Below are 25,788 nucleotides of genomic sequence, written 5' to 3'. Positions count from 1 at the left end.
GATGCTTAAACCCAGCAGCATTTCAAGAACATTGAATAGGCCATGTTTTTATTGCAGGGAGCTTGATAATTGTGGTCACAACGTGAATATTGAATAAATGTTCAATAGTTGGTAAGCTTCGTTTTAGTATTGCCATTTAAACGGAACTATACCAATGAAGACTAATTGTGAATTGGTACTTTAACTTAATACATCATTCTTAACTGTCTTTTGTTGTACAGACGATGCTGCAGGACACTCCTGATCAGTCAGAATTGCGATCCTTCCCTGGGCCTCTTGTCAAGTAAGACTACCCTTATTTTTTGGGCAGTAACATACATTACCGTATTATTATTTTGCCCAGTAATGGGTAACGTGTAAGGTATTACTATACCAAAACAGATTTTGTTACCATATTACTATGTAAACCTCAGTAAAACTAGTACATGTATACATGTGTATGAGTCATAACGTGATGGTTGTTTGGGGCAACCATTTGATAAATTGTCTGCGGTACAATAGAGCTTTGGATGTTGTGTATATCAATTACAATCTATTCTGCATACTGTATGGTGTTGCCTGGTGTCAACGGCCTATCTGGCATTCTGTGTTGTGTCTATTAGAGAGGAAACCCACAAGGTCGACGTGATCAAGTTCTCCCAAAATAAAGGCTTGGAATGTTCCCGCAACAATGACCTCCTGGACAAAGACTCTGCTTGCTTGCTTTGGGACTTCATCGTTCTGCTTTGTAGACAGAATGGGGTAAGACCGGGAAGAGAAGAGAAGAGTTGTTTGATTTAGTTTTAGTCATAGTCCTTTGAATACAATTTAATTTAGTTTTAGTCATATTTTAGTCATCTGAAAAGTTTTAGTCTTTAAAATCTCGATATTTCGACGTCCCATTATTTCGACTAAGGGTTAGGGTTAGGGTTAGGTTTTAGGGTTAGGTTTAGGCATAGTTTTACTGAGGTTAGGGTTGGAGTTTAGGCATAGTAGCATTCACCTGGTTAACATTCACCAGCGTTGAACTAATGGGAAGTCGAACAAATGTTATGTCGTAATATCACCACGCTCCCGTTTTAGACGGTTTTATTTTACTAAATCTACAGTTGATGTTGTCGACAATGATGCGTCGTAATAGTTGATTTTACACTTGGTTGCATGCTGAAAATAGACAATCTACAAGCTCACAATGAGTCGCAGTGTGACGCATTGTGAGCCATGAGTCCAGTTGTTATTTGCTGACAAAATTGTCAATACATTTAGTCATAGTGTTTGTCGTCATAGCTTGGTTTTTATTTTGTTTCGACAGTGAAAAAAGATAGTTGAAGAATATTTTTCATCATAGTTTTTGTCGACGAAATCAACACTGGTGTGATATATCAGTGGTTCTCAACCTTTCCAGGCCGCGACCCCCAAAATAATCATATTTTAACTGGGGACCTCCGGGTACCTCCCCCACCCTGATGAGCACTAAGAGTTGAGGCATTACATTTTGCATAACACGGTTCTATTGTGAAAATAGCAGATCTTCATGCTTGCAGATCGGCTATTTTCACAATTTCAGCCTCTAATATTTGACAATTTGGCCAATGTTTAATTGGTCATTTTATAGGTATTAAAATGTCCTCAAACTGTCACTTTAGAAATGTTCAGATACCCTCTATACACTTTAACTTTATGTTGGTTTGTTTACTGTTGAGTGAGAAAACGTTAATCATCTGGGGGACCCCCCAAAATAATTCGGGGACCCCCCTGGGGGTCGCGACCCACAGGTTGAGATTATTATATATAATAATATTAATAATAATATGAGTCTTATCACTCTCCTTCCTCTAGACCGTGGTGGGTACAGACATAGCGGATCTGTTGCTGAAGGAGCATCGGTCGGTGTGGCTGCCGGGCAAGTGTCCCAACGAAGCCAACCTGATAGACTTTAACAACGAGCCACTAGCGAGGGCCGAGGAGGAGCCCGGAGCCGGACCTCTATCCCTCCTCTCTGACACCTTCATGACGGTCCCAGAGAACGTGGGCAAGGAGACGGAGCGCTTCAGGGAACTTCTACTGTTTGGTCGCAAAAAGGCAAGACACCCACTGGGCCTGTGTTCAGATTGGCAGCCCCAAACCCATCTGATTCCAATTTGGAATCTATTTGGAATCGCATAGATTTTTCCTAGGTGGGTTTGGAAAGCAATTCAAATCAGATTTCTGAAGATGTGTCTCAGTCTGGACACTTGGACGCTGAAGCCTGATGTTTACATGGTGCGACAGTCACTGAAAAAAGCAGATCTACACTAAGGCTGGGCGATATTAGGAACACTTTCGATATTCGATAACCCTGTTGAATACCTCGATATCAATATTACTCACGATATTAGTAAAAACAATTGCATTCGTTTTAATGTTTTTCTGCTTTAGGTCCACTGCCTGCCTAACCCAGATAATGAATAGCATATCCATGCATGCACACTGCACAGTACACATAGAATAAAGAAATGGAATGCCTTATTTCTTTTTCCCAACAATGGTTTTATTGGAAATAACCACACCTGGTTACAGATGGACTACTTTTTTGCATGTGCTATGTGCATGCATAGTGTGTCTGGTAATTCATTTGACACATACACTACACCAATACCTCATTTCAAGCTGTCTTTGTTGATATGTATACCTTGCATGTTGATAGCTCGATATCGCTACATTTTTGATATATTGCCCAGCCTTAATCTACAAGCTCACACTGGGTAAAAATATGACACGTTGTGACTACTGCTATTTTCGACGAGTGAGTATAAAGTAAAATATCAAAGTTGTATGTCGTGCGACAGGGTATGAATTGCGCATTACTCTCACCTATGTTACTTGTGACCAGCAACAGCGCAGATAGATTGATGTCTGTTACTTACAAGTGATCAGATCAGTCCTAAAGAGATTTGAGAAATGAATCTGATTTTCCTGCAACCCTGAACAAAGGCCGGAGGTCTCGATTGATTGGTTCCCTGGTGATGATTAAATGTGATAAACATATTGTACACTTATTATGTGACAGGATGCACTGGAGGCAGCTATGAAGGGAGGTCTCTGGGGCCATGCCTTACTCCTGGCCAGTAAGATGGACAACAGGACACATGCACGGGTCATGACCAGGTAACGATAGAACAGCCATCCTGGTTTTAGGGAGCCCTAGCCCACAGATTCCACATGTTTTGACTGATATTTTCTATTTAAAGGAGAATTCCGGACTAGCCTTTTTTCTCCCCTCGGCAGCGGTGGGATTTTACGCGAAATCGCTTATTTGTATCGCTTGACAATTCCTTTTTCTTATTTAAATCTGTCCTTCGTGATGGCAGAGACATCTCCACTTAGTGTTGTCAATAATGGGCTGCTGCAAAAATACGACCGCTAATCCCACCCTCTCCGGTCAGAGCTAACTCGCTAGATTATTATTCTTTTTTTGTCTCTACCACTGGTTAATGGATGGAATAACATCAGATTATCTAAGCAAAGCAATCGTCCGGAATTCTCCTTTAAAGAATTGCAAGCTGTGTTCTAATTTGAAAAACTTTGATTTGATTCACACAAAATACAAACCTACCCCATCTTCAAGCTCACAATGCGTCATTCGTAATGCGATGTGAGTTTGTCGGTGTGCTATACTTTGAACACTATTGAAGACCTGAAAATGTTCACCTCTACCGGACACCGGGTTGAAAGTGGTCAAACATCGGGGCACATTTGCTTGGATGTCCTGAAAAAAAAGGTCAAATAATGGATGATAGATTGATCTAGCTCTAAAGCAGTGGTTCTCAACCTTTGGGTTGGGACCCCTAGGGGGGTCCCCAAATTATTTTGGGATTATTAGCTTAATGTGCAACATTGTTTGCTCACTCAACAGTAAACAAACCAACCTAAAGTTTTAAGTGTATAGAAGGTATATGCACATTTCTAAAGTGACAATAAGGACTTTTTAATACCTCTAAAATGACAACTTAAACATTTGCCAAATTATTAAATATTAGAGACAGAAATCGTGGAAATAGCAGATCTTCATGCTCACAACGCCTCGTCGAAATAGCAGATCTACATGCTCACAACGCCTCGCGTTACGCCTCATGGAAATATTTTTTCAATAGATATTTTCAATAGATAATGTCATACAAAATGTAATGCCTCAGTCTTAGTGCTCGTCAGTGTGGTAAAATATGATTATTTTGGGGGTCGCGGCTTGAAAAGGTTGAGAACCACTGCTCTAAAGAATAGGCAGTGTGATGTTTTTTTTCTTCTTTATTCACAGTAACAGAAGGTTACAGGAACAGGTGATCATGTCTTGTCTTTGTTGCTTAGGTTTGCTAACAGTTTGCCCATCAACGATCCTCTCCAGACGGTATACCAGCTGATGTCTGGGCGAATGCCTGCCTCAGCCACTGTACGTATGACCATGTCCTCCTCTGCTTTAATACAAATTAATATGCTATAACAGGGCATAACATCTGAAAAGGTATTAAAATAAATCAAACGGTATCAACATTAAGGCCTTAAAAAATATTTTTATTTGTAGTATTGTATATGATTTATTTATTTTCGAGGGGGCGCGAAACCTTTATCCTCCTGTAGTTTTTAATCTGAGCTGTAAAACAAACTACAGCTTTTTCTCAAAAAATAAATATAAATATATATATGTATATATATATTGTGGAAAAGTTATTTTCAGTAATTCTGTAAAAAAAAAGTGTTTCTCATGGAGAGCTCTTTGTGCCCCTAGTGCTGTGGAGAGGAGAAGTGGGGAGACTGGCGCCCTCACCTGGCCATGGTGTTGTCCAACCTCACGCACACCCTGGACCTGGATACACGCACCATCGCCACCATGGGTGACACTCTGGGTACGATCACATGCTTTTAACCTTATTTACCACCATGGTTGACACTTTGAGTATGTTCACACCAGTGAAAACAGGCTTTTAACACATACTCTGCCATGAATAGAAATCTTCTTTTGGATCAGACTGCCATACTTTTCTTACATTTTAACGTGGGCGTGTCCATTGTGCACGGATCGTGCACCAGCGTGTGCATGCCGCTCACAGCTTATAAACAAAAAAATCTGCTTGCAAAATGATGCATCCATTGCCGAGCTAGCTTTATCCATGTTTACACAGTAAGCAAACGGTCCCATTTGACAGAGGCATCCCGTTCCATTTCCGACCGAAAACGTAAATGTCCGTCCGTCAAATGGGACCGGAAGCAACCAAAAAGCAAAACACCGTCTTTTTCTCAGGATTCTCGGGTTGGGACAGCAAACGAGTTAACCTTATTGCAACCGTAGGTCGCATTTACTACCAAAACCTCCACCGGCCGTCCGTCCGTCCCTGAGTCAGTCAGTCAGTCACACGTCACACGTCACACTTTTGCCCTGCTCATATCTCCACAACCGTTGCCCCCATCCATGCCAAATTTTGCACACACACTCCTTACCTGCCAAACTACAACCTCCAAGGACCCCCGCAGCTCCAGGGACCCCCAGGTCCCTGGGGGACCCCCAGGTGTAAAAAATGTCTGTCCGTGAGTCACGTCACACGTCACACTTTAGCCCTGCTCATATCTCCACAACCGTTGCCCCCATCCATGCCACTTTTTGCACACACACTCCTTACCTGCCAAACTACAACCTCCAAGGACCCCCGGAGCTACAGGGACCCCCAGGTCCCTGGGGGACCCCCAGATGTAAAAAATGACCAAATGTGCAAAAATGACCAAATAACCACCCCAACGGGGCTGCTCACGGGGAATTCCCGGGGACCACCGACTCCTGGTGCTCCAGAATGGATGCAAAAGTGGTGGTGCCCCCAGTGGAGGACCCCCTACACTGCAGCTCACATAAAATGCCGTAACTCCGGCTAGGAGCGACCGAAAGAGCCGGGGCCGGTACCTATTCGTCCGCCTCGCCGCGCGGAGACCCCACCCCTCATTTCTCACATGGCCCTCTTCTAGCGCCACCATGAGGCCGATTCTTGCAAAACACATTTTTGGACACTGCTCCTAACGTTTTGCCCTAAAATCACGCAAATCGGTACACAGTATGTCTACACTCATCCCATCAACATGAATCTGTCCCATATAGCGCCACCTTCAGGACGATTTTTAAAAACACATTTTTGGACACTGCTCCTACAGATTTTGCCCTAAAATCACGAAAATCACTACACACTATGTCTACACTCATGTCATCAACATGGATCAGGAAGATTTTGGAAAAACACATTTTTGCCCTATTTGTGGAGATAAGCGACCTATGGTCGCTTATCCGATTAGGGAGTCTTACTGGTTTACCACATACCACCAGAACTGCTACTAGGCAGGCTGACAGACCTAGTTCAATGTCTAATAACGAACGTAATCTTCATTGCCCGTTGATAATTGCTGCAATCTACTGTAACGGGTTGTGAGCTTATAGAATAGAAGCATTTTCAGAAGCACATGTTCAAGCCCTAGTGTTTCTTGTGTTCTGCCAGCCTCCAAGGGACTCGTCGATGCCGCCCATTTCTGTTACTTGATGGCTCAAGTTGGACTGGGAGTGTTTACCAAGAAGAGCACCAAGATGGTTCTGATCGGCTCCAACCACAGGTGAGACACTGGCTCATGCTTTGGCATGGATTATTATTACGTTTTGGCCATTTGAAAATAGCCGATCTACAAGTTCAGAATGAGCCGCGATGCGACGCATTGTAAGCTTGCAGATCTCCTTTTTTCCCCCTAAAATTTTACATTTTATACATCTGAAAACTTGTGAAATGGGACATTCTTAAAGTGCTTTTGGTACTTTAAGTACATTTTGATACCACTTTTGTTCTTTGAATTCCAGACATTGACTTGCAACAGTTATTTTTGCACCACTGATCCTATCTGTCTTGTATGTCTACTTCAGTTTAAGCTTCTACCAGTTTGCCACCAATGAAGCGATCCAGAGGACGGAGGCCTATGAGTACGCCCAGTCTTTAGGCAACCAGGCTCCCTGCTCTCTGCCCAACTTCCAGGTCAGTTCTCAGCCACTGAACATGCTTAGGACCCTCAGCCCTTTATCGTCACTGTCGGGCATAGACCTCGCATCTCCCCTCTTTTCGCAAAATAAAGCCCTGCTTCATCACACAAGGCCATCGCACAAAAGTAGTGAAAACAGCTGATCTACAAGCACACAACGCCTCGCACCGCAAGGCGTTGTTCACTAGTTTAAATCATTTTTTAAATGATAAATACAAAACGAAGGGTTTTGGACATACAAGGTTTCCACCCGACAATGACGATATACTACTTTGTTGTGATTATGTGATTTGTTGTGTTAGCGAAAATAGCCAATCTACATTACCGTAAGTTACATATACATTTACTGATACTGTACAGCCATATAATCTGAGATGTTCCAGCAGAATATGATCTACCATTTTTAAACATAGCAAGCCTTTGCTATTTGCTGCTATTTGTTGTACAACAAATGTATGTGTATATCACGTATAACGAATGACCGTTACATACTGGACCATACATACCTTTTCAGGTGTTCAAGTTGATCTATGCGTGTCGACTGGCTGAGGCAGGGTTGAGTGCGCAGGCCTTCCACTACTGTGAAGTCATCGCTAAGAATGTCCTCATGCAGCCTTCCTATCACTCACCTGTCTTCATTAGCCAGCTCATACAGGTACGCACGCACACACTCGCACACACACACACTCGCACACACACACACACACACACACACACACACACACACACACACACACACACACACACACACACACACACACACTCTTGCACGCACACAGACACACACACACACACACACACACACACACACACACACACACACACACACACACACACACACACACACACACACACACACAATTGACCCCTAATTCTCTCTCCCACTCTCTCTTTGTTGAATATAATTTATAATTTTAAGTGGGATTAATCAAAAAAATAATAAAAAGTAAATATAGCTCCATAGCAGCAAGCCATGGAAGTATCACCACAGCTATACGTATGTTTTATATTTTTGGAAGTATTAACTAAATTAATTTAATGAAGTGAAGGGCGGACTGAAACCTTGCCCAAATATGGACTCTCACGCAGTGGTGTAATTGTGTTTTTTATTTCTTCTCCCCGTGGTAATGGTAATGTACGCGCATGTATGAGGACAATCACCCGTAAACCTACATTGTAAAAAATACTGTGGGATTGCCGAGGTGTCTCGTGTAGCGAACAAAACACCCTTGCTCACAGGTCATAGATATGTCACAGCTGACTGACTTTCCATCTTAACACATGTTTATCTCTGATGTTTGGGCACAGATGTCTGAGAAGCTGCGATTCTTCGACCCCCAGCTGAAGGAAAAACCAGAACAGGAGCTGTTCAATGAGCCGGAGTGGTTATACCACCTCAGACACCTGGATGGACAGTTCAGGGTGAGTGGGAATTGGTGGCTAAATAGTTTTTATGGGGAACTATAATGTAAAACCTTTATATATTATGTACACAATAAAAAGCACTTGGATGGGGAGTAATGCATTTTGGTCCCCATCTGGAATCAATGAGGGTACATTTATTATAATATTTCTTTTTGTCTTAGGAATGCAACAAAAACAAAAAAATATTATTGGACTCAAGTCTCCATGGCGTGAGTAATCAATAGAAAAAGAGTCATTTTGGGGCTGAACTACTCCTTTAAAGCAAGATGTAAAATCATAGAATTTTGTGAACTAACTCATTTAAAGGACCATTTCACCTCTGGGACAACCAGATCTTATTTTATTGTTGTTTGGGACACAATCAACACAATCCTGAGTTATTATTTGTGTTCAATCTGTGTTTTGAGATATTTTAGTATTTTAGCATGACTAGTGATGCATTTTGCATCATATGATGCAGCATGATGCATCATGTGTTCATCAAAATAAGATCTGGTTGTCCCAGAGGTGAAGTGGGCCTTTAAAGCCCCAGACGTAGATTGGCGAGAGTCATTAACGCCCTAGACGTAGATTGGCGTAGATTGAGTCATTGATTAGGCATTTATGCCAGCGACGAAGGTTGACAAGAATAGGCATTTTTTGGTTATATATAAAAAAAAAAGTAAAAAAAAAGAATTGTTTGCCGAAATTATAAAACGGTTGTTTCATCCGAAACACATGTTTGCCTCCAGCGACAGATCATGTGATTGAACGTGAACCCAGACGTCGTGCACGATCCGTTCTGGGTTGCGTTTGTTATGATTCTAGTTATATTCTATTATAAATATAAACACACATTTCTCCTCACCCATAAGTCGCAGCTTCGATCCGAGAAAAGATCTGAGCAGCGTGGGGCAACCCGCTTCCTATCATTACCATCACATGCACGGAGTGCGTGCATGGAGCGCCTGACGCGAATGTAGTTGACATGTGCTATTTGCTAATTGTGTTGGCATGATTGGATCAGTGTAATGATGGTGGCTTTTCGTCTCACCCAGGCCATAGAAAAGACTGGACAGAACTTGTAGACAGGGCTCTCTTGTGGTCGTAAAAAAACACTGAAATGGGCTGGCATGAAAAGTGTTAACACTTCTGGTGCCAACCCAGAGTTTCCCGAGTTTGTATTGGTACCACCCCTGTGCCAACCCCGAGTTTCCAGAGTTTGGGCCGTTTTTGAAGATTCTTTTTTTTTTTTTTACATTTTTTTTTTTAATTTTTTTTTTCTCAAAAATGTTTTTGGACCTCCAGAAATGTAATAGGCATGATCGCGATCGCGAAATTGCATGTTTAACCCCCATACCAACCCATTCTTTCAAACATGGCAGCCATGTTTGTTTACATCTGAAGAAAACATAATGGCTGCTAAATCATGAATGCCTGAACGGATTTCCAAGCGGATGTTTTTGTTTGAAAGCTGTGAACAGCGTGCACACATGTGGTGCATTATCTAGGCATGGGCGTGCACGATCCGTGCACTATGAATTACATGGAAGTCTATGGAGACCATGGCATCTTGGACCTTCAAAGAGATTTAATTGACTGCAACTTAAGTGTTAACATTGTTTGCTATGACTCTGCCAGACGGGGTTGATAGCCTACAATGCAGACAGGGCGACTCCAGCGCAGTACGACTGCAGCAGCACCCCCAGCTCTGAGATGGACCACCCCAGTCCCAGTGAGATGGACGTCCCCCCCAGCACAGACAACCCTCTGATGACATCACTGTTACCTGGACCACCACCACAGGGCGTGCAACTCATGCCTCCAGGTGTGTGCATGTGTGTGTGTGTGTTTGTGTGTGTGTGTGTGTGTGTGTGTGTGTGTGTGTGTGTGCGTGTGCGTGTGCGTGTGCGCATGAGAGAGAGAGAGACATCTCCCTCTCTTTCATACCAAACCAGATTAAGCTATTAATACCTGGGAGTGATTATAGAAATGTCATCTAAAACCTTATGGGTTTCTGAAAAACCTATATTTCTATATCAGTGGTGCTCAAACTTCTTAATGTCAAGGACCCCTAGAAATTATATGTATTTGACCACGGACCCTCATCTCAAAATATTGAGTTCCAAGGGACCCTGAGAAAGAAAGATTAAATGTTCGCTTTAAGAAATATATATTCAAAGATTTGCACACTACACATTTTCAGGATTTCTTCTCCAAAAATAGCACGTCTTAACTGGGTTAGAAATTCATGTGGTTTATTCCGTCCTCCCCTCTCTCTCTCTCTCTGCGTATTTACTCATAGCTCCCACTACCATTCTGCACGACGGCTTGGGCCCACCCTCGCACCACGCGCCCCACGCCGACAGCGTCCTGTTCTACCCGGTGCCCCCCAGCCAGGGACCCCCGGGACCGGGGGGCTACCTTCCACAGCAGGACCACCCCGGCTTCCACAGCCCCGCTCCCTTCCAGCCTCAGGCCCAGCAGCCTGAGCAGCAGCAGCCCCAGGGTCCCCCGCCTCCGCAGATGGGCCACACGTCGCCTCACAACATGCCCCCTCAGACGCATCATCATCAACCGCCGCCGCAGATGAACCAGCCGCCGCCGCATATGAACCAGCAGCCGCCGCAGATGAACCAGCAGCCGCCGCCCCAGATGTCCCCCCACGTCATGCCTCCTTCTCCCCCGCACATGCCCTACGGGGAGCAGCCCTCCTATGGCCCTCCGGAGACGCAGCAGCAGCAGCAGCCCCCTCTTCCTCCAATGACCGCCTCCCCAGCCAGGAGCTCGCTCACGCCTCAGATGGACTTCTACGACCAGATGGCTAATATGGTTCGTTTCGCGTCTTGACAAATTTACATGTACAAGACGTTTTTAATTTCTTTCTTCATTTAGAAACTCTTGATGGTCCGCTAAAATCACTGTTGTTTTCCAAACACTGGGCCGGGACCCACTTGTGGGTCGCAGACATATTTTTGTCTTTTGTTTCCTATATTTTGATTCGTAATTATTATTATTCCAAATATTTCAGAATGTTTTCATGAATTCCAAACAAAAATCCAATGATTTCTTTCAGTAATTTCATGAAGAAATACAAGAAAAACCCAACACCCAAAAACCCATTAATTAGGAAACGGATGTTTTAAGAAGTAGTGAAAATAGCCGGTCTGCAAGCGCACAACACGGTGCGAAGCGTCGCGTGCTTGCAGATCTGCTGTTTTCACTAGTTTGGGTCGCGGGGATACATCAAATTTCTCTTTTGGCTAAAAATATATATAACTGTCAGTGCTCACAAACTGTCAAGATCTGGTTTGCATCCAGGTAACCTAAACAAATCTGCAGTGTCCGCAGACACCCCTAGAACACTCACACCACATGCTATGCCTACTGTAAGCATAGGTCTAAACTTAGTTTGATTTTGCATTGTGACCTTGACCTTTCAACTGATTTGTCAAAATCAACAGGGCAGGTCTTGACCCTAATTCCAACTCATCTGTAAAGTTTGATCTAAATGTGATTAAAATGGCCTTAGTTGTTGCTGCAACAGGCAAACAAAAAAGTGAATACAGGTGTAATCATAAAAAGGTGTTTATAATAAGTTTCAGTAAACCTTTAATGGCACCTATTTTAGGTTAAAACACCATGTAAAAATAATAATAATGTACTGATATATCTGTACATTGTGAAAAAACACAATAGACACAATCAACTTGAAAGGAGGGAGTGGATGAGCTGATTGAAGATATTAATCCAAAGTAACTGCTTTGTTATCATTACAAAGCCATTAAAGCTAACAGTTTGTGTCCTGTTGTTACAGGGCCCTGGAAGGAGATCGAGGACAACTTCGCAGTCCTCAATGCACATGGTATGATATTTGTGTTATTTGACATCTAACTCAAACAATGTTGCTTGTATTGCTGTTGTATTGTTTTTAGGATCTTGCTTCAGCATTTCCTTATGTGTTCCCAAAAGGTACCTAAACTTGCAATGTGCAGCTAATTATAATAATTTCCAAGAAGCTTAAGGTATATGATCATATGCTCATTGACTGGTGTGCAACTAGTTTTTCTGGCCCTTTGTTTCTGCAGGTTCCAGGTCGTCGCTCTCGAACCACATCGGAGTCGTCCACTCACTCTGGGGGGCGAGAGAGGAGCAACTCGTCCATCAAACACCCTTCCCCGCCTCCACCATCCATCCCAGAGCAGCCCCGCAAAGAGGAGCCCAAAAAGAACAAGAATGCCTCTCCTAAAAAGGTAGGGTATCTGTGTGAATGCATACACCAGGGCTGCAACTATCTATTATTGTAAGTATTTGATTATATCTTGGTAATCTATTTAATCGATTAGTTGTATTAATTGTTGCACACTTAGTATGTGTTTACCTTACCATTGGGGTTTCAAACTTTCCTTTCCTCTCTCTCTCTCTCTCTCTCTCTCTCTTAGAGTTAAGGGCCGAAGATTTTGGTCAAAAGGTCCTTTTCGACGATAAATGTATGTCCCTCTGGACTTCTGAAAAGCATTAGACCGAATGAGAGTTCGGAAATGTGCACGTCGGAAAACACAACTCACCGAATATTTCGGTCGAAGTATATACTGTAGACAGGCCTTTAGTTGATTTATTTGAATTGCAAATATCCCACACATCAAAACGTTGTTGTTTATTGAAGATTTAGTATAAAACACATTCAGGACAGTATTGCTATTGTGATCCTGTCATAATGCTCTTGGATATTTGATAAAAAGCAAAGGTTAACGCCTCAGTATGTAGAGCAGCATAAACAATTTGACTAAAACAGCATAAGTCTTGTGTAAATTAATTGTTCAGGAAACAGTGCTATTGTGTTGGGCTACTTTCACACCGTTTCACAAATAATCGCACATCAGGACCTGGCCATAAAGAATGTTAGCTTTAATCCACACATCTTTGTTTTGTTTTTCAGGGTGGAGGAGGTGGAGGTGGCGGCTGGCTGGGCTGGTTCAGAAAGGGGAAGAATGAAGCTCACTTGCCGGACGACAAAAATAAATCTGTGAGTTACGTTAGCTTACCGGTGATGTTATTTCAGATTCACAGTTTTTCACCTGTGAATGCTACTCATGGTAATGATTGTTCTCCTTTTTTTTAGATTGTGTGGGACGAGAAGAAGCAGAAATGGGTGGACCAGAATGAGCCTGAGGAGGAGGTCAGTTATTTTCCTGATTTAAAAACTGTGGAATAAACTCCCTGACCTCGCACTTAGAACAACAGACTCACTCCATAGCTTCCGCCGTGGCCTGAAGACTCACCTCTTCAGACTCCACCTAAGCCCATAGCACTTACCCTAGCACTCGCCTACCCTCAATGAACATACATGAAAGCTAGATAAAGATGGCATTATATAAAGTTTTTACTGATTAGGTGCTTTGCCTACTTACGTTATTTTCTTTTCTAGATTGATATTTCTATGCATTTGATGTATTGATTTGATGTATTACCTTGCTATTGTATTGATGTATTTTATTGTCTTGTAATTGTAACTGCTAAATGCCTAAATCGTAAAAACTGAGCAAATCTGTTTTCTTATGTTTGGTGAACAGTGCAAGTCTTCAGTGATATTTAGATGGACCATGTGTGATGTCTCTGTTTGAACTAACTCCCCCAGAAAGCGCCCCCTCCGCCCCCTCCCTCCTTCCCCAAGATGGCTCCCATGATGATGCCTGGAGGACCGGGAGCGCCACCTGGTGGTGGTGTCAACATGTTCTCTAGAAAAGCAGGTATTATTTGCAACCGTCAGGGAGCAGTTTACTATGAAAACCTCCACCGGCCGTCCGTCCGTCCGTCCGTCCGTCCGTCCGTCCGTCCGTCCGTCACACGTCACACGTGACCATCAACAAACGTCACACCTTTGTTGATGTTTAAATCGAAGAGTCTTGGTCAAATACTTCTGTTGGTTTCTGCACTGATCATTTATACAATTCAGCTGTGTTTGCTCGTGTCATCATGATGAGGTCATAAATCAGCCATGCCCAAATATAGATTTTACGGGTTTACATGCTTACTCAGTTATTCGTTATGTGAAAGTCCTATGACGTCTATGATATCTGACATCATCATACATACATTCCCTTTTATGCCCATAAATGGAGATCCCCTCTGTAGAACCAGCCACTGACATCACTGTAATGTCAGGGGAACCACATCCCTTTTATGCCCATATATGGAGATCCCTGTGATGCCAGGGGAACCAAATCCCTTTTATGCCCATATATGGAGATATGGAGATCCCCGTGTTGCCAGGGTAACCAAATCCATTTTATGCCCATATATGGAGATCCCTGTGATGCCAGGGGAACCAAATCCCTTTTACGCCCATATATGGAGATCCCTTATGTCATCAATATTAAGCCCATATCTGTGAATATCTTTGGGTACCAGATGTCTCCATATATGGTTAAATGGTCCGATATACATCACTGGCCAGAAGACCAAGAAATGGTGCAACCTCGCCCTTTGCTTTTCTCCCTTAGGCATCTTACTGGTAGGTAGTTTAATGAGGAATGCAGTATGGTGGTAGGTAGGTAGTTATGGCCTTTGATGTAAGATTTTCACTTTCTAGGATAACTATATTTGCTATTCCCAGATGATGCCCTTTTAGGGTACCCCTCATGCCCATATATGGAGATCCCCAGGCTTTACTAATTAACATAAGTTTTATGCCCATATATGGAGATCATTGTCCCAATGTCATCAGATATATGGGCATAAATGGACACAGGCAAACTAGATGGGCTGTATGGATATCCAGATGTGTGATGTAAGTGTTTTATTCCAAATGTGGCACCCCACAGACATATTTCCAGAAACAAAATCCCTTTCATGCCCATATATGGAGATTTCTGATGTCATCAATCCCAGGCCCTGTAAAAAACATGGTTGCTATGGTAAACAGTTGGTTGCTAGGGTAAACAGTTGGTTGCTAGGGTAAGAAAACATGGTTGCTATGGTAAACAATTGGTTGCTAGGGTAAACAGTTGGTTGCTAGGGTAAAAAAAACATGGTTGCTGTGGTAAAAAGTTGGTTGCTAGGGTAAACAGTTGGTTGCTAAGGTAAAAAACATGGTTGCTATGGTAAACAGTTGGTTAGTAGGGTAAACCTTCAATGATTTTGACATCTTGTTACTAATCTGTCGGTAGATAATGCCGGTCTTATTGCGACCGTCAGGGAGCAGTTTACTATGAAAACCTCCACCGGCCGTCCGTCCGTCCGTCCGTCCGTCACACGTCACACCTTTGTTTGTGTACGGTGTGATGTCATATATCTTCAGTATGACATCACACCACATGTGTACACAAACCTTTGTGTACGTTGCTGTGGCAACAGTCTGTTGTTGCTGGTCTGTTAGTGTACGTTAGCAACCACCTTAGCAACCATGGTTTTACCCTAGCAACCAACTGTTTACCCTAGCAACCAACTGTTTACCATAGCAACCATGTTTTTTTTACCCTAGCAACCAACTGGGCATAAAAGGGATTCTGTTAGGGATCTCCATATATGGGCATAAAAGGGATTCTGTTAGGGATCTCCATATATGGGCATAAAAGGGATTCTGTTAGGGATCTCCATATATGGGCATAAAAGGGATTCTGTTAGGGATCTCCATATATGGGCATAAAAGGGATTCTGTTAGCTGTTAGTGATCTCCATATATGGGCATAAAAGGGATGCTGTTAGGGATCTCCATATATGGGCATAAAAGGGATTCTGTTAGGGATCTCCATATATGGGCATGAAAGGGATTATGTTAGGGATCTCCATATATGGGCATAAAAGGGATTGTATCCCAGATGATGCCCTGTTAGGAGATCCACACTAACAGAATCCATATATGGTCCTACCGACAGCTGCTTCCAGAGGATCAACAACAACAAAAAGCAGCAAGAACACAAAGCCATTGACAAGGCCCTGCAGAAAATGCATGACACGCTGCTGCGCCACACTCAGCACCCCTAAAAACCAGTACTTGGGATTTGTTGATGTAAATGTTCACATAGAGTGTAATAATTGGTAAAACAAACTTTTGGCCTATTTGTGGAGATAAGCGACCAACGGTCGCTTATCTCCCGATTAGGGAGTCTTACTGGTATAAGGGTCATTTGTGTACGGTGTGATGTCATACTGATGTCAGCAGTGTGACAGGAGATAAGCGACCAACGGTCGCTTATCTCCCGATTAGGGAGTCTTACTGGTGCGACCGTGCTCGAGGTGTCCGTCTGTCTGTCCGTCCGTCCGTCACACACGTCACACGTCACACTTTTGCCCTGCTCATATCTCCGCAACCGTTGCCCCGATCCATGCCAGATTTTGCACACACACTCCTTACCTGCCAAACTACAACCTCCAAGGACCCCCGGAGCTCCAGGGACCCCCAGCTCCCTCGGGGACCCCCAAGTGTAAAAAATGAGCACATGTGCAAAAATTACCAAATGACCACCCCAACGGGGCTGCTCACGGGGCATTCCCGGGGACCACCCACTCCTGGTGCTCCAGAACGGATGCAAAAGTGGTGGCGCCCCCAGTGGAGGACCCCCTGCCACTGCAGCTCACATAAAATGCCGTAACTCGGGCTAGGAGCGACCGGGAGAGCCGGGGCCGGTACCTATTCGTCCGCCTTGGCGGCGCGGAGACCCCACCCCTCATTTCTCACATGGCCCTCTAGCGCCACCATGAGGCCGATTCAGATTTTGCCCTAAAATCACGAAAATCACTACACAGTATGTCTACACTCATGTCATCAACATGCTCAGGAAGATTTTGGAAAAACACATTTTTGCTCTATTTGTGGAGATAAGTGACCTACGGTCGCTTATCTCCCGATTAGGGAGTCTTACTGGTATAGATCAGGGCTTCTCAAACGTGTTGATCTCACGACCCCATATTATTAGCCAACCCCATTAACAGTGATGTGGAGATGCAAGGTCTGTGCCTGACGGTGCTGCCATGTGTGTGATTATCCAGGTACTAAGGGCAGATACGTGGACGTACTGAACCCCAGCAGAACGACTAGGCCTGCTGGACTGGCACCTGTTGCCCCCGCCGACCTGTTTGCCCCTCTGGCACCCATGGCCATGCCAGCCAATCTGTTTGTGCCTGGTGCAGGTATGTATTATATTAAGAGCTATAAGGTGCCATTCAAAGATGTATGTCAGCCAAATAAGCTTTTTATGGTGTCCCATGTCAATATGGTGGTTGTGTACATTTTACCTATTTCGAATATTAACCTTAAGAACCTAGTTGAGCCACTTCAGCACCCCTTGAGCTTGGGGGCCTAATCTCAATGTCCACTCTATGCCTTGTGAACACTGACTTCAGAACAGACTTCAATTAACTCTGCATGTGTTAATGTTATCATGTCATTGTAGGTGGGATATCTACACACAATAAGTGGTGCTACTGCTATGATTCACCAGTCCATTGGTTTACATTGGCATGTAAACCTTTTCTTGATAGTTTATTTTTTGTTTACACGTCCTTGCTTCCCACTGGTTTTAACATCACACAACAGAATTGTGGGCTATTGACTCGAGCAAAGTCTGCTGCAGTGCAGACAGACTTATTAAGGGTTCAGTGGGACACCCCTGAGCCCTTTGTGGAATGACCTGGAACAGGAATCAAAAGTCCAGCCAGTGCAGGCTGCATTCACTGACTGACTGACATACACTCTCACAATAAGACTCACACATAAGTGGGTGGCTGATGCAGATTACAGACGGAGTCTTACAATAAAGTGCTGCTTATTCTTTGGTGTGTCCTTAGCTCCAGATGATCAGCAGCCCATGGAAGGAAGTGTTCCCGAAGGAGCAAACCAGGAGCAGAATGCACCCAACCCCAGTGCTGTTCCCCAGGTGCTTCATTGGTCTCTTCATTGTAACCACAGAATATCACATCACCAGGGGTCACCGCCATGCTGGCTTGTGGTGGACATTTTTGTCAAAACTACATTTTTGCCACGGACATACAAAATGAGTAGACAATAATATTACCAGAAACGCATTAAGAGATAGCCCAACATTTTTCATGTCAAGGATCCCCCAGAATTATATGTATTTGGCCGCTGACCCCCATCTCAAAAGGTTTTGTTCCAGGGACCCCCCAGAAGCAAAGATTTGAGTTAAAAATGTTGGCTTCAAAGGTTGTGCTTTAGATAGATAGAAACCTTTATTAGCCCACAGGGGAAATTCAGTCGCCCAGAGACGGCACAGCAGTTAAGGATACAAGTTACAGGTATGAAAAAGAAAAAGTACTGTTGTGAACAGCGAGAAAACAAACAAGGAAGAAGAAACTACATTCATTCATACATTGGGAACTAGCTACTTATCATTGCAGTGCCATAAACATAAGTGTCTTATGTAATTTAATCTAATGTAATTGAATGCTCTTGTCATTGATGTCCCTGTAGATGTTCAACCCAACGTTGCTACCCCCTGGTTCAGAGGGTCCTCCGGTACCCGATGGATCGCAGTCTGGAGAGGTAAGGACCACCACGCTCCACGCAACAGGCAGTGAGGTTCGCCTGTTTGCGAGGAGTGGAATCGTCTTGGGTTGTTGCCAAAGTTCATGCCCCTCGCGGCTTGGGAGCTTTTGTGTGCATGGGTAAAGGTAGTACAGTTTCATGATGGTACACTTCACTGGTACAAGGTCAACTAAAATGAAACCTCAAAAAAGCTTTTGTGCTCGTTTTGTTTCAATTTAGGTCCTTTTTAACTCATATAACATAGAATGACAGACAAATAAAACACAGTACTTGCAGAAAAAGAAGAGGAAGAAAACAAAAACAGTCGTAAAACACAATGCAAAATAAATGGTTTAGTCTGTGTTTGCATAAGAAGTGTTTCATTTTCTTTATTGAGTGTAGCGAAAATAGAGTTTTTAGTGTAGCAACATTTTCAGAAAATACCAAAAAAGTGTTTTTATTTTGTATTTACACTACTTCTGTGCTGTCTGTGGAGATGCGCTTGACACAAGAGGTCTTCCTTCGTCTCCCTTCTGCATCGCGCAGTGACTGGGGGACGTGAACGTTGGCAACAAGCCGAGATGATTCCACTGCTCGCTCGCCTGCTCCCATACTGTAGTACCATCACGCCTCCATTGAAACATGACACTTATTAGCTCCTAACATAGTGGTTCTCAAAGAGGGGTCCTTGAGAGGGGGTTCCAGGGGGTCCCCCCAGCTAAATGATTGATCCCTGAATGATTGGTCCCTTATTACCAGGTGAGAGCTGTATCTTTGAGAGTGTACAAATGGACCCTTTGGTTCCATTAAAACACTGTCAGTTATGGGGGGTCCGTGACCGTGGCCTAATGCATACCATACCAGGTCCTTGAAATTAAAATGTTTGAGAACCACTGTCCTAACAAGACTGAGAGAGAATGAGAGTGATTGTAAGGGAAATTTGATTGTGTGAATGCTTGCATGATCACTTGAAATCTTTACTCATAATCATGAAAATGCATGGGAATAACAAAGGATATAATACATGCAGTAAAAAAAAAAAGAAGAAAATCTGATTCTCTTCATCTGTGTCCATTTGGCCCAAATCATTATTTTGCTCATGCTGATTTTAATTGGTTTTCAATGTGAAGTGGTGGAGAGAGAGTGGAGGCAGGCTCTAATCCGGTGCATGGGAGATGATTTATAATCTGGCTTTGTGGTTTTTTGTGCTTATTTCCCCTCCTACTGTGTGTAGCTGTCTCGTTCTAGCTCAATGAGCTCTTTATCACGTGAAGTGAGTCAGCATTTAAACCAGGTACCTGCTCTAGCTGGGCCCCATCGCCCCACCTCCGCTCTCACACACCCACATGTCAATCACAGCCCACCAAACACCCCAAGGAGCATGCTTCACATTCACCCCTCCCCCCCTCCCCCAGCACAAGAAGCATGCTTCACCCTCGTCCCCCCCATCCAACCGCGACCTAGTGTTTGCCAACGAATCTGTGCCCCTAAACTAGATGCAAAATAGATATTCCAAGACCCAAATCTAGAGTGAACATTTTTAACTCATATCTTTGCTTCTTGGGGTCCCTGGAACAAACTATTTTGAGATGGGGGTCCGCAGCCACATACATCATTTTGGGTGTCCTTGACATGAAAAAGTTTGAGAACCACTGATATAGGCCGTTTCTAGATATGTCTTCTAAATACTAACAGTTTTCTGAGATTTTTTTTTCTTTTTGCTTGTGGTTCTCAAACTTTGTCATGTCAATCTATTCTGCATCTAGCTTAGGGGCACAGACTCGTTGGCAAATGCTAGGTCGCATCCCAACCTCCAGCACAGGAAGCATACTTCACCTCCGCTCATAAATGACAATCGTGCGTATCTATTCTGATATCTAGCATTTGGCAAGACCCAAATTCTGGGGGTCCGTGGAACAAACTATTTTGAGATGGGGGTCGGCTGCCAAATACACATAATTCTGGGGGTCCTTAGCATGACAAAGTTTGAGAACCACTGGTATAACAACTTATACGTTTTTTAGTATTAGAAGACATTTGTAGAATCTGCCTATTTCAGTGGTTCTCAAGTCATACATCCACATAATAATTGTTTCAGGTGATCAAAAGGAATAGGCTGAAGCTGAAAGCTTATGAATGCCTATCCTACGTATTTGTCACGTGAAGGACCTCCAAAATTATATGTATTTAGCCGCGGGCCCCCATCTAAAAATATTTAGTTCCACGGACCCCCAGAAGCAAAGATTTGAGTTAAAAATGCTAGATGCAGAATAGATACACACATATCAATCACAGCCCACAAACACCCCAAGAAGCATGTTTCACACCCCCACCACAAGAAGCATGCTTCACTCTCGACCCCAACATAAGAAGTATGCTTCACCTTCAACCCCAGTACAAGAAGCATGCTTCAGCCCCACCCCCAACATAAGAAGTATGCTTCACCTTCAACCCCAGTACAAGAAGCATGCTTCAGCCCCACCCCCAACATAAGAAGTATGCTTCACCCTCAACCCCAGCACAAGAAGCATGCTTCATCTTCGACCCCAGAAGAAGAAGCATGTTTTAACTTCACCCCCAGCACAAGAAGCATGCTTCAACTTCAACACCAAGAAGAAGCATGCTTCACCCTCCCAGTTCAGCCAAAGAAACCTGCCTGAAGCCATGTTTGTCTCCAGCGCTACTCTCAGTACTCTATTCCTGGTCTTTATGATTATGATTATTTCTTAAACCACTTAAGCCCCATTACATCTTCTTTGTAGGACGGTGTCAGATGGAAATAGCTGGTCTGCAATCTTGTACATCGGCTATTTTCAAAATGGGCATTTCAGGTTAATCCATTGAGTCCATAGTGAAGTGTGCTGGAGACTTTTGCAGGACCACCGCTTTGCCATTCGTCATGCTTAACCCATATTAACCCTCCACAGTGCTTTGCATGCTTACTAAAACACAAGTGAACACTGCCCCCTAGAGGATCCAACAGCTCCCTGCCGTGTCACTTCATTTGTCTATGCACAGTGATTCTCAAAGCGAGGCCCAGGGACCCTCAGGAGTCCTTGAGGAAGCTCCAAATGGACTGTAACTCTTGAGAGTGTGCGAGAGTGCAAATGGAACCAAAATGGTCCCGGGTCCATTCGGTTCCATTTGTACACCCTTGAGTGTTGGGGGTCCTTGAAATTAACAAGTTTGAGAATCACTGTATAAGATATTTATGTCACATCAGACAGTGGGTTGGCAAAATAATTATTTCTTCTGGGTGCATTCATAAATACGCTCTGTGAACCTGCTCCCATTTCACAGCACTGGTTTTGATGTCATAGAACACTCTGATATCTATATAATACATTTACGTTTAACTAATGTCGCCATTTTCAGTCTAGACAACCGCAACCATCACATTTGACATTCACATTGATATTCTCTTTGTCCCGAGTCCCGACGCTCTGGACAACCTGGCTTTACACTCAGAGCGATCATTGTGTGCTCTTGAGAGCTCAATTGTCAATTTAAGCATTTAGTAGCTTTTATCCAAAGTGTGAAATCAGTAAGCATGAGCCCTAGTCAAGAAACAACACGGCAAATAGTCACACATGTAGAGTGCAAATACATAGATTTAGTGCTTCAATGAAGCTAGGATACCAGTTATACATCAAACCTTGCATAGCTACTCCAACATGTTGCTTGTTCAACAAGCAACATGCTATCTAAAAAAAACATTTAAACAGCAAAAGAAACCGAAATTCAGCGCAGTGCTCAAGACTTTCTGAACAACCAGGTGCACTCCAGCGCTGACGGAGCATATTTACGGAGGCAACCCTCAGTCTCTCATTACTGTACTTGCACCATGGGCAGAGTGTGGAGGCGGTCACCCTGGCTCTTCATCCACAGATGCACTTAGATGGCTAGGTAACTCTGTAACACTCTCCACCATGTTGTTTTTTACAGAGTCAACCTGCCCAGGTAGCTCCTCCTGCTGGAGGCGTGACCTTCTATAACCCTGCCCAATTTGCACAGGTAAGGAATCGATCAGAAAACAACACTGACCCTCCTTACCTCACAGACGTATTCATTTTGTTGACTAAAAAAACGTGTTTCTCAAACTTTCAGATTTCAAGGTCTTCCCTTAACTCTGACAAATGTGTACAAATGGAACCAAATGAACCCGTCAGGGTTCATTTGGTTCCGTTTGTACACTGTTAGTTACAGACTTGTATGGGTCAATTTAGACAATTTAGATAAAGGATTCCACAGAGTCCCTGGAATGCACTTTGAGAAACACTGGACTAAATCTAAAGTGGTTTAGGTTGTTCCTTTTGCATTGCATAACTTATGTGTCGTCTGTGGTTTCTCTCTCTTGGCTAGACGAGTGCCCCGTCGGGAGGAGGAGGAGTGCGGACAGGGCGGCTGGGCGGTCAGAGGCAGTACCCAGCGCTGAAATGAGACCACCTCCTCTGAGGGTGCGGTCACACAGTCAGCTGCAAGCGTCGTAACCCCCCCATCCACTCCCATGTTAAAGGAAATAACCTGGAAGTTATTGCCTTAACCATGGGAGTGGATGGGGGGCTGACAGTGTGACTGTACCCTGACAGACAGACAAACTGTAAAACAGACTGAATGAATGAACTATCCTGCCTGGGAGGAAGTGAAGCACATGGACATACAGCTTTCTCTCTGAAGGCCACTTCCTGCCCCCCCACCCCCCCCCCCCCCCCCACCCCATCTTACACAACCATATTGGTCTTCATTATCAAACAGCAACATCATCATCTTTTCGTTGGGTATTATACATCGCATTTAGGTTTCTTTTCTTTCTTCTTTCTTTTTTTTTTTTTTTACAGGTAAGGTGTTGTCGTAGATAGAAAGGGCTTATTCCCCCATTTGTATCATGGATGCATTTACAAGTATACACAAATGGTCATAACTAGAATACTATACAACAGGGGTCTTCAACTGGGGGTCCGGGACCCCTAGGGGGTCCTCAGAGTTACTACAGGGGGTCCTCCAAATCTTTGTGTTATAGAAACCTTTTTTTTCTCCTTTTTTATATTAACCACTTGAACCCTAGTGTCCTTATGCTGAGAACTTTAGCCAAAAATAGCAGATCTACAAGCTCACAAGGCCTCGCGCTGCGAGGCGTGGTGAGCTTGTAGATCGGCTATTTTCGGCAAAGCGCTTTGGTGTAGAAGGGGAAAAGAGCAGACCAAGTACAGAGTGAAAGGTCAAGTGTATTAAGTATTGACAGTTCAAGTGGTTAAATACGTATCTGAAAACACAAATTGACATGAATCCAAAATACACTGACGATTGTGCTGTCAAACAATGAAACTATATGGAATCTATGAACAGGTTGTGGGGCTCCCTGCTTCATCTCTCTCTCAACTAAGAGGTCCTTGGCCTAAAAACGTTGAAGACCCCTGCTATACAATAATGTATTTCTGAGATTGAGTTCCTCCCCCCCAAATCTCAAAATGTTAATTGATGAAGATCTTCCTCTTGTCCTAATTTAGTTATCCTCGTGTTGTGTCTTTAAGGCCCTTAGTTTTACTTTTGTATGACTGTGAATTAAAACAAAATATACAGTGGCGCCTGATGAAATTCCTATTGTACAATAATGTGTACATGCATTTGTGGTTCTTACGTGTTCCCTTGTCAACTGGATATAGCCTTGTTGTGTCCAGTTGAATGGACTTTTTAATAGTGCAGTGTCTGCTGTGTTCCCTTCTCCCGACATGGCCTCCAACCTGTCAAACAAAGCATCTCCATCACAAACGGGGGGGAGAGAAGACGACGACGACACGCTTTGTGGTGTTTGTTTGTTTTGTTCATTTAAGATATTTATTGTCCATCAGCGAACCTTCACCGTCATTATCCGTTCGGGGTCTTCTTCTCCCAGTTCACTCTGTTTTTCCCCTCTTTGCGAAGCGCGTGCGAGTTCATCCACACAAGGAGTGGGTTTTACAGAACCGCAGGATAAAGGACTAAATAATCATCATCTGAAACGTCATTAAAAATAAATCTATCCAAATATTTGTATATCTGATTGATTGTATTTATGAGTTGTAGTCATGCAAGTGTGTGTGGAGAGCAACTAATTTTTATCTGATTAGCTTTGATGAAATTGCAAGTAATCATAATAGATGTGTTGGATTCACTTTACGATATTTTGTAACGATCGCTTCTGCCGGTAGTCCTTCATCTAAGTTGTGAAAAGATAGCTAACTGTACACATATTGCCATTTCCCTGTCATTTTATTTTGCAGACACTTGATTTATTGTTTGTCTCTTCCAGAGATTTAAACCTTTGTTATCTCATTTCACTTGGCTCTTAATGTTTGTGTAGATTACCAGATCATTTTCAGTGGTCCCCAATTTGAAGAGAAACTGTTGATTTTCACTAGAATTCCTCTTGTAAGATTGACAAAACTAATAATAAAAAAATATATAATAAAGATATTTTTGCGCTCTTTAGCACTTTGAAAGATGTCTGGGGGATTTATTCTTAACGCAATTTTGCAAGTCAGTACTTTGTTGTGAATATAATTGCATCTGCTGTGTCTGTTTGATTTTGTTGTATATAGTCTTGACATTTAAAATCCAATACATATCCTTTTGCCACAACATCACAATTTTGTATTCATAGATACTTTTTTTGCACGAATTTAAAACCATGCAAGGTTGAAATGCTGAGTGAAGGAGCATACAGTGTTGTCACTGACCGGCACTTCATAAATGAATGCCCTACTTTATATTTGGTCGCATCTCATATGTTGTATGTTTGTACTTTTACTTTTGGTACTTTAAGTACGTCTTGACACCAGTGTCTTGTTGAGTCCCCATTTTTAAACCATGAATCCATATCTTTGATTTGTGCAGGGCTGAGCATC

At 43.2% G+C, this 25,788-nt stretch overlaps 1 protein-coding gene across 1 annotated transcript in view; it reads left to right on the top strand.

Moving 5' to 3' along the window:
* Positions 1-25,324, top strand: part of sec16a (SEC16 homolog A, endoplasmic reticulum export factor) — a 38,866-nt gene extending 13,542 nt beyond the window's left edge. The window contains exons 10-31 of the mRNA XM_080743896.1: positions 222-283; positions 603-741; positions 1,819-2,061; positions 3,029-3,126; positions 4,324-4,405; positions 4,742-4,859; positions 6,489-6,600; positions 6,902-7,010; positions 7,529-7,669; positions 8,323-8,436; positions 10,060-10,246; positions 10,724-11,250; positions 12,236-12,283; positions 12,507-12,671; positions 13,358-13,444; positions 13,541-13,597; positions 14,057-14,168; positions 17,410-17,550; positions 18,208-18,296; positions 18,851-18,922; positions 22,850-22,918; positions 23,267-25,324. Coding sequence (XP_080600022.1) covers positions 222-283; positions 603-741; positions 1,819-2,061; positions 3,029-3,126; positions 4,324-4,405; positions 4,742-4,859; positions 6,489-6,600; positions 6,902-7,010; positions 7,529-7,669; positions 8,323-8,436; positions 10,060-10,246; positions 10,724-11,250; positions 12,236-12,283; positions 12,507-12,671; positions 13,358-13,444; positions 13,541-13,597; positions 14,057-14,168; positions 17,410-17,550; positions 18,208-18,296; positions 18,851-18,922; positions 22,850-22,918; positions 23,267-23,344 — 2,850 coding nt within the window. The 3' untranslated portion in view covers positions 23,345-25,324. The remainder of the gene's footprint in view (positions 1-221; positions 284-602; positions 742-1,818; positions 2,062-3,028; positions 3,127-4,323; positions 4,406-4,741; positions 4,860-6,488; positions 6,601-6,901; positions 7,011-7,528; positions 7,670-8,322; positions 8,437-10,059; positions 10,247-10,723; positions 11,251-12,235; positions 12,284-12,506; positions 12,672-13,357; positions 13,445-13,540; positions 13,598-14,056; positions 14,169-17,409; positions 17,551-18,207; positions 18,297-18,850; positions 18,923-22,849; positions 22,919-23,266) is intronic.
* The last annotated feature ends 464 nt before the right edge of the window (positions 25,325-25,788 follow it).

Source organism: Nannobrachium achirus (genome assembly GCF_963921795.1).
Source record: "Nannobrachium achirus genome assembly, chromosome: 15".
Classification (NCBI taxonomy): Eukaryota; Metazoa; Chordata; class Actinopteri; order Myctophiformes; family Myctophidae; genus Nannobrachium; species Nannobrachium achirus.
This window is presented reverse-complemented; position numbering and strand designations above follow the sequence as displayed.